Consider the following 9,563-nt stretch of genomic DNA (forward strand, 5'->3'; position numbering starts at 1 on the left):
GAAGCTGGCAATAGATCATGAGGGGTTGACCATTGGTCCTGGGAGCAGGATTTGAGGATCTCCATGGGTGTCTAGTTCTCTGAGAGTGTCCATCTGCTTTCGGGTTGCTTTGAAGGTGTGAGGGCAAGGGCCAGGCATTGGAGAGGATTTGTGGGATCCAGGGTGGAATTTTAGACCCCATAGGTGGCTTAATGGTCTTGGAGTTAGCCCTGGGGACACATTGGAGGTGCACAGTGTGTTCAGGCCCAGGGGAGGGAGTGAAGGTGGGGAGAACTCTGCACCCCCTCACTCTTGGTCCTCCCTGTCCCCTTCCCAGGCCCTGCACCCAACCCCACAGTGCCCAAACTGAACACAGCTGCCATCACACTGCAGCCCATGGAGATCCGCACATTTATGGCCTCGGTCCTGTGCAAAGAGGATGCCTGGACCCACAGGGAGACCCCTTCCAAGCTTGAGCTCTCTGCTCCCGGGTGGTTCAGACTCTCCTCTTCTCCCCTTGCTGCTGCTGCCACCACCACCCATGGAAACAATTCAAATGGTGCTGCTAAGGCTCAGGTCACTGAGGGACTAGTTGTGGTATCTTTTGGAGGGAGATAGAGTGCATGGTCTAGAAAGATCACCTAAGCCTAGCTTAGATGCTATTTTTAAAAATTTGTTAATTTATTTGAAAGGCAGAGAGAGAGAGAGAGAGAGAGAGAGAGATCATCCATCTGCTGGTTCATTCTTGAAATGGTCTCAACAGTTGGGCTGCTCAAGACCAAAGCCAGGATCCCAGGATTCCATCCTGGTTTCCCATGTGGGTGTCAGGGACCCAAGGACTTGGGCCATCAAATGTTAGCTTCCTAGTTGCACTAGCAGGGAGTGGGATCAGGAGAGGATCAGCCAGGACTGGAACCCTTACTCTGGTATGAGATGCTGGCCTGGCAATTGGTGGCTTAACCCACTGTCCTGCAACCCTGGCCATCCACAGCTCCGCCTCCTGCAGGGCAGTCCCTTGCTGGCCAGTGCTCATCCCTGTCCCTCTGTCTGCAGCCCTCCAGCTGCACCCCTGTCTCTTTTCCTACTCTTGCTTTGCTTCTCTCTCCACTCAGGTCCTGGCACGGCTGCCTCAAGCAGCCTCCCAAGGGAGGGGCCTGTGCTGGACCTGGGCTCAGGGAGCCCCGGCCCTTCCTGACCTGATGTTGAGAGAGCCAGGTGGTGAGGGGGCTGGAATCTGGGAGGTCCTGGTGGAGGAGGAAGAACCTGAGGCTGGTCCCAGTGGGAGGCCACAGCAGAGGCACTGGAGCTGGAGGCCTGTGGGGAGCCAGGGACACAGAGCCCTGTGTGCCTCTGCCTTTTGTCATGTCAGGAAGGAAGGAGATGCTGAGATTCAACCTGAAATTTACAATCTAGAGGAACGAATGTCTCCTCCTATCAGTACACCTTGTGTGAGACCCCTGATGGCCTATGGATGAGAGTGGACATCCCAGGCCTACCTGCTGTCCATGGGAAGACCACAGAGACACATGGGGCCTGGGAAGAGGGGGCTCCCAGCCCTGATCCTGTGCAGATCCCCTTACAGGGTGAAATTTCCAAGTCTCCCTGCACATGGTGTCACTCACTAGGGCCTGTCCTGCCTGGTGACCAGTCTTTGGATGTTCCAAATGTTCTTTCATCCCGTCTGTCCCAGGAGCTGTCCCTAGGTGGTTAGGGAATCCAGGGGAAAGGGATGGGAATTTGTGGCCCTGTAGTGTTTCCCAATTGTACCTGTCCCACTGGCCTGTGTGGCATGGGTCAGCGAGAGAGGTGGGGCATGAAGGATGAGGAGCCTTGCTCCTGCTCGGTCCTACTGGGCCTTGGTGCTTCTCTGTTATCTCACTTTTCCTCTTGAGGGAGGCACAGACTCAGCCATGTGTGAGGCCCTAGGAGAGCTCCCCATACCCATCTGCCGTGTTAGGCCTGTTGTCAGAGGGACTCCCTGAGAACATTGCTACATCCCAGTCCAGCAGTAGGGACCAGCCTGGGTGATACACTGAGGTCCAACGAGACCCTCTTTCTTTTTTTTTCTTTTAAGCACTTCAGAATGATTTTAAGTTTTACAATTCCTTTCATAATTTTCTCGCTACTGAATTCTCCCTTGTTCTTATGTTGTTTTCCTGTCAGGTCCATGTTTATCTTTAGTTTTTTTTTAAGATTTATTTATTTATTATGAACTCTATCATGTGCTCAAAATCTGTAGTTTGCTGGACAATCTCGAGTCATGCACACCCCAAAGAGGTGTGTGGGTGTTAGTGCCACCTTCGCCACAACAAGGAACTTTATGGTTTTACTGTCCCAGGAAATGGCTCACAGCATATTTCTGGAGGATTTGATTATATAGGGAATCACAGATGATTGAGGTACAGCTGGCATGGTTTAGTTCTGCTGTGACAGAAGATATTTGATGTGATTTCATAGCTGCCATGAAGGCGTCTTTCCTTCTGTTTCCATATTTTAACTGATCTTGTGGGTTACCTGTGGCTCGTCTCGGGAGGGGTGGTATCTGCCTGAGTTTCAGGAGCCTACTGAGAGGAGAGGGCTTGGTGTGGCAGATGTCACTCTCAGCTAAGGAGAAAGTGTGCAGCCAGCAACTCTGGACAGCGGAACTCCATCGTCAGGAAGCCTCCACCTGGTTGACCCCCTGGGTCTCTCAGATGGCCCATCACCTCAATAGAGCCCAAAGATCTGCTTGCTTGTCAATTGGCTGGACTCACTGGCTTTCTAACCTCTACCTGTAGCTACTCTGTCCCTTTAAAAATCCTTTATGGGTCTGGCACTGTGGTGTAGAAGGTTAAACCACTGCCAGTGGCAGTGGTATCCTGTATGGGTGCCGGTTTGAGTCCTGGCTGCATCATTTCTGATCTGGCTCCCAGCTATTGCACTTGGGACAGCCCAAATCCTTGAGCCCCTGCCACCCACGTGGGAAACCCAGAAGAAGCTCTTGGCTTTGGCCTAGCCCAGCCCTAGCCATTGCAGCCATTTGGAGAGTGAATCAGCAGATGGAAGATCTCTGTACTTCTGCTTTTCAAATACATAACTCTTAAAAAGTGGGCACCATGCTCTCCCTGTGTCTCCACATAGCCGTTCCTCTGTGCATGTGTCCTTGTCCTACTCTCCTCTGGTTGTAGGGACACCTGAATGACTCCATTGAATCTCCCAGTACAGTCACCTTCTAAGATCTGGGGGGTCAGGATGTCAGCACAGCATTCAGGGGAACACACTTCAGATCACTGTATAGACTCAAATACAATGTTAAGGTTATGCATACAGGGCCAGCGCAGGGACCTGGTAGGTTAAGCCTCCGTCTGCAGTGCCAGCTTCCCATATGGGCACTGGTTTGAGTCCTGGCTGCTCCACTTCTGATCCAGCTCCCTGCTAATGCACCTGGGAAGCCAGTGCAAGATGGGCCAAGTGCTTGGGCCCCTGCACCCATGTGGGAGACCTGGAAGAAGCTCCTGGCTTCAGATTAGCTCAGCTCCAGCCATTGAGGCCAGTTAGGGACTGAACCAGTAGATGGAATCTCTCTCTCTCTCTCTCTCTCTCTCTCTCTCTGTATGTATAACTATCTATCTATCTATCTATCTATCTATCTATCTATCTATCCCCATTCTTCTTCCTCTCTCTGTAACTCTACCTCTCAAGTAAATAAATAATTTTATTAGGGGCTAAGTTAATGCTTTGATTTCCATAGATATCTTGCAATCTTTCTGGACTAAAACAAAGAAATGAGGTGTGTGTGTGTGTGTGTGTGTTCTGTGTTTTCTGTGACAAAATGGAAGTGGCCCCTCCTGCAGGATTCAGTAGTTTTCTGTGAGGAAGGTTTAATTGGGGAGCCTCTAAGAAGTAACATCTTTTTTAAAAGATTTATTTATTTATTCATTTGAATGTTGGAGTTACAGAGAGAGAGAGAGAGAGAGAGAGAAGAGAGAAGAGAGAAGAGAGAAGAGAGAAGAGAGAAGAGAGAAGAGAGAAGAGAGAGAGGTTTTTCATTCACTGGTTCACTCTCCAATTGGCTGCAACAGCTGGAGTTGCGCTGATCCAAAGACAGGAGCTTCTTTTGGGTCTCCCACATGGGTGCAGGGACCTATGGACTTGGACCATCTTCTACTGCCTTCCCAGGCCACAGCACAGAACTGGATTGGAAATGGAGCAACTAGGACTTGAACTGGCACCCATATGGAGTGCCAGCACTGCAGGGGTGGCTTTACCCACTACACCACAGCACTGGCCCCTAACAAGTAACATCTTCACACCTCAATCTTTGTTTTAGTTCAGAAATATCGCAGGATTTCTATGGAAATCAAAGAAGAATTAATTTAGCCCCTAATAAATGAATGAATATCTGATCCAGGGGGAAAAAAGAAATAGAACTGGGAAACCGAGGAAAGCACTTCCTGCAGAACAGGATGGTGCCCCAGCAGAACCCAAGGGCCGTGACCTCACCCTGGGGTGCCCAGGCCCTCGTTTGCTTCCCCACTAAGGGGCCCAGGTCCTCAGTGATGCCAGTGACCCGATGTCAGCGCCTTGTGGCCCCCAGGCCTGCCTGATCCCCCATATGGTACCTAGCTCACCTCTGAGGTCAGTGAGGCTTGTGGGTAGCACCTCCGGGATGGGCCTAGGGGCACCTTGGCTGTGTCCCTGAGCCCTCCTGCACTCTGCTGCTTTGTGGTCTTGGGTAAGGCATCTGCTGGCAAGGGTCTTCGCTGCTGTGCAGAGGGTCATGCTGTGGGTGCGTGCTCTGGGCTGGCAGCCCTCCCTCTCTGTTGCTCTTTGGGGCAGGTCTTCCAAGATGGGGTCCCTGCTAATGACAATTCAATTCCAGCAATGGACTTTGGTTCCATGCCTATGAGAGAGGTAGAGACAGAGAGAGGGAGGGAGGGAGAGAGGTCTTTCATCATCTGGTTCACTCCCCAAATGGCCACAATGACCAGAGCTGGGCTGATCTGAAGCTGGGAGCCAGGAGCTTCTTCTAGGTCTCCCACATGGTTGCAGAAAATCAAGCACTTGGTCCATCTTCTACTGCTTTCCCAGGCTGTAACAGAGATCAAAAGTGCAGCAACTGGGACTTGAAGTGGTGCACTTGTGGGATGGCCGATGCTGCAGGCAAAAGCTTAAGCAACTATGCCACAGCACTGCTGACCCCCCTCCATGACTTTTAACTTTTGTTTTAAACAGTTAACTCCTGGGGGCTGGTGTCGTGGTGCAGTGAGTTTAAACCACGGCTTCCTACGCCAAAATCCCCCAACAGAGTGCTGGTCTGAGTCCCGGCTGCTCCACTTCCCATCCAGCTCCCTCCTGATGTGTCTGGGAAGGCAGCAGCTCCAGCGCCCGCAGCAGGTGTCTCCGCTTCCTTGCAGGCCCTGCTGCCACTGCTCCAGGCGCTTCCAGCATGGGCACCTGGGTTATGCTCTTGGAACACCTTGTTGTACTCCTCTGGGTGTGTGTGCCACTTCTCGGATTTCTTGCTTTATAGTTTTCATCAGGTTTAGAAGACGTTCAGCCAGGATTTACTCAAATAGCATTTTCCCATTATCACCTCTTTTTTTTTTTTAACTTTTATGTAATGAATATAAATTTCCAGTGTACAGCTTATGGATTAAAATGGCTTCCCCCTCCCATAACTTCCCACCCACCCACAACCCTCCCCTCTCCCGCTCCCTCTCCCCTTCCATTTGCATCCTCTGATGGATTTTGTCTTTGAACCATGCCTCTGTGTCTTAGTTGAGTGTCTGATCCTTCAGTAAATACCTAGTGGCATATATTAGGTGGGGTCTCAGAACTCTGCAAGTGCACCAAGAGTGGCAAGAGTTCAGAGGCGTGTAGTAGATCTCCTCTTTTCAGCAGGAAGGATGGTATGATCACTCCTGTCAGTGTAATCAAACCCTCACCTCCTCTCTTCCAAGGTGGTCAATGCCCCGGTTTAGCCCACAGTGGGTGCAGCACTTGCCTGCACTGCCACGTGAACCTCATAAAGGATCTGTGCAGTCCTCATGTGAACATGGACCCACTACCATGACCCAGGCCAGCAGTCAGGGAGCTCTGAGCCCTTGGCACCACACTCAGTGATTGCTCAGAGACTCAGTTACAGTCTGTGCCCTAACATGTAGTCACAGGACTCCCACAGTCTCTGCACACAAGCTTCCCATGGTCACAGGGGTGGAGGATCTGCTGCTCACAATCCCACCTGAGTACCCAACCCCTCTCAGTCCTCTTAGCTAGACTGAAAATCAATGGGAAATGTGGGTTTTTCCCTCTGGTAAAATCCCTGGATCACATGTATGCACAAGAGCCAATACAGCCATGACTCATTTGAAAATGGCAACTTCTCCCTGTGTGTTGCTTGGCACACACAAGAGCCACCACAGCTGCTACTGATTTCAGAATAGTGGCTTTTCCCCATCCATTACCCAGTGAGTGCACCCAAGCTGCCACAGCCACTACTTCTGTCAAGATGGTGCCCTCTCCCAGCTGGCTGCCAGGTGCCATTGTTGGGGGATGGGGAGAGAGAAATGTGCCCATTTTTGTTGTGTTGGGGGGTACACTGTCCCTGTTTGAACTCCAAGCCACATTCACACCAAGCTGTCACTCCAGCTGTATCACCTATGGCACGGGTTCCTGCAGTCTGCTCTCACCTTGCTCTCCAAAGCTATCACTTCTTCCAGCTCTTAGCTGAAGGGGTTATATGTTGGGTGTATCTGCACCTTCCATGTGGATCCACGGCATCCCTCTTCCTGTTGTAGAATTTTCCTTGCAGATTTCTCTCCAACTCTTCTCATGTGAATGCCCTTCCTCCACTTTTTGGCTACTGTTTTTTCCTAGCCTAAAGCGGTATGTCCTTCCCTATTCCACCATCTTAAGAATATCAAATAACTAATTTTTTAGAAAACCACAATGAGAGATCATGCTGTTCCAATTGGAATGCTTATTATCAAAAACAGAATAATAATGGGAATAGTAGAGGGAGGAGGAAGAAGGATGGGCGTGCAGGTGGGAAGAATCACTATGTTTCTAAATTTGTGTCTATGAAATGCACGAAGTGTGTATACCTTTGTCTTTCTGGCTACCAGAGCTGCCTGGCTCACCCTGGATGGGGAATGTCTCCTTGCTGGCACCTGACAGCTAGATTGTGGTGGCCAGGACAAGGATGACCCAGCCCCTGAGCTGAGGTCCTACTTCATGCCACAAACCTTGTCTGAGAAGCTCCATCAGCAAGATCATGTAGGAGACAGGCAGCAAGACCATGGGGGATGAGTGGCAGTCTGTCTCACAGATCACCTCTACTTGCTACTCCATTGTGGAGTCACTGTCTCAGGAGGGACAGCCCATCCTAGAGAGCAGAGACCTCAAGGGAACCCCAAAGCCCAACGCAGAGTGAGAGCCTGGGAGGCTGTCAGAGAAGATGTTGCACCTGGAGTCCATGCTCAGGAAGCTGCAGGAGAACCTACAGAAGCCTGACAGGGCTGCCCTGGAGGAGGAGGTGCAGAGACAGAGGCACAACCATCAGAGGCTGCAGGTGAATCAGAGAGCACAGCCATCCACCTGCTGTGGGCCATCAAGCAGCCAGGTTTCCCCATGACCAACCTGACCTGAGGTGGCCATGGACCTGCCTGGGCCCTGCCAGGCCTGGGCCCTCCTCAGGAACCCCTCCCTGTGCCAGCCTGCATCTCAGCAGTGCTCCCAATGCCTGACCTCTTTTTTGGTGGCAAAGTTGCTGCACACATCCTAGTTTGTAAATATTCTGTGTAGAAGAGATTCAGGGAGTAAAGAAGCCACTGCCAAGTTAAAAAAAAACACCAAAGGTCAACCAACATGGGGTACTCATCTCAGGTAGTGGACTCAACAGTGCACACACTCAGATGTGTGCCTTCATATCAGTTATGTTCCTAGGGTTCTGGGCCCCAGGAGGAGGAAATATAGAGTCACAAGGGCTGACAACTATGCTGCAGAAAAGTTGTGCTCTGAGCATTTCAGGCATGGAAAGCCAAGACACTGTGGCAAAAAATGAGCTACATGAAAGAACTCTGTGAGGGAGATCCCGGTGGAATGAAGGGGCCATCAAAGAAGGAGGTACCTTTCTCTGAAAGGAGGAGAGAACTTCCACTTTGATTATGGCTTGGTCTAAATAATGTCAGAGTTTGTGAACTCAAGAGGCTTCCATAGCCTTGGCAGCTCATGACAAGAGCCTCAGGTGATCACTGACCTCAAAGAAGAGTGCCAATTGTTAAATAAACAACAGGGGTCACTGTGCACTTGCTCCCCATGAAGGACTTCTGTCCTTAATGAGTTGTACTGTGAGAATTAACTGTAGGACTAGTCTTCAAACAGTACTTTATACTTTGAGTGTCTGTGTGGTTGCAAACTGTTGAAATATTTACTTTGTATATAATTTTTCTTCTGTATATAAAAATAATTAACAATGAATCTAACATGTGATGGGAGAGGGAGTGGAGGTGGGATGGTTTTGGGGGTGGGAATGTGGGTTTGGGGGAAGAACCACTATAATAAAAAGTTGTACTTATGAAATTTATATTTATTAAGTTGTGCTCTGAATCAGAATGTTAGATGCTAGTCATTCTGCCCACACCGAGCGAGCTGGAAGTGTGAGGGGACCCTCCCCCCCAATGCTGCTATCATCCCTTTCTCTTATTTTCTATCCTTGTCCTCCTGATTCTGATAAGGAGATAAGGATTGGATTGGATTTTTGGGAGCACTCCTATACATCTCCTTTTTTGGCCCAAGTTCTCATCCCACTGCTTATCACCAACAACCGGCCCAGAAGTCCCTCTCTGGTTTTTCCCATCTTCCACACTAATGAAAGGGACATGGCAACTCTGGTTACCTCATATTCATATGGAGATATAAGTGTTGTGAAAGGACTTTAGAAAATGAGTTAGCTTGGGGCCAGTGCTGTGGTGCAGTAGGTTAATCCTCTGCCTGTGGTGCCAGCATCCCATATGGGTGCCAGTTCTAGTCCCGGCTGCTCCTCTTCCAATCCAGCTTTCTGCTATGGCCTGGGAAAGTAGTGGAAGATGGCCCAAGTCCTTGTGCCCCATGCACCCATATGGGAGACCTGGAAGAAGGTCCTGGCTCCTGGCTTCGGATCAGCATAGCTCTGGCTGTTGTGGCCATTTGGGGAGTGAACCAATGGAAGGAAGACCTTTCTCTGTCTCTCCCTCTCACTGTCTGTAACTCTACCTCAAATAAATAAAATGTTAAAAAAAAAGGAAATGAGCTAGCTGAACTGGGGAACTGATGTCTTCCCACATCTCCCGATTTCTACATCACACCTCAGTTCTAGGTGCCAATATTCTAATGCTATCCATGGCCTTTGGTCACTCTGCCTACTGATAGGCCAAGGTACATGTTACCCCAAGAAGAAGGACTATCATATAGACCCATTTCTTTGTCCTGTTTCCCTTGATTCCTATTGAACCTATGCCATGGAACCATTTCCCTGATGGGTGGGGCTACTCACTGCCTAGGTGGGTGGGGCATGTTTATGTCATAAGGGATACTGTGACAGGGGCTGGCCTATAAAAGCAGCG

The 9,563-nt window shown here is 50.0% G+C and overlaps 1 protein-coding gene across 1 annotated transcript in view; it reads left to right on the forward strand.

Annotated features, from left to right (window-relative positions):
- The window catches only part of LOC133749275 (lysosomal alpha-mannosidase-like), a 41,932-nt gene extending 41,335 nt beyond the window's left edge, over positions 1–597 (forward strand). The window contains exon 24 of the mRNA XM_062178488.1: positions 317–597. Within this exon, the coding sequence (XP_062034472.1) occupies positions 317–597 (281 nt within the window). The remainder of the gene's footprint in view (positions 1–316) is intronic.
- The last annotated feature ends 8,966 nt before the right edge of the window (positions 598–9,563 follow it).

This window comes from Lepus europaeus, chromosome 20 (genome assembly GCF_033115175.1).
Source record: "Lepus europaeus isolate LE1 chromosome 20, mLepTim1.pri, whole genome shotgun sequence".
NCBI lineage: Eukaryota > Metazoa > Chordata > Mammalia > Lagomorpha > Leporidae > Lepus > Lepus europaeus.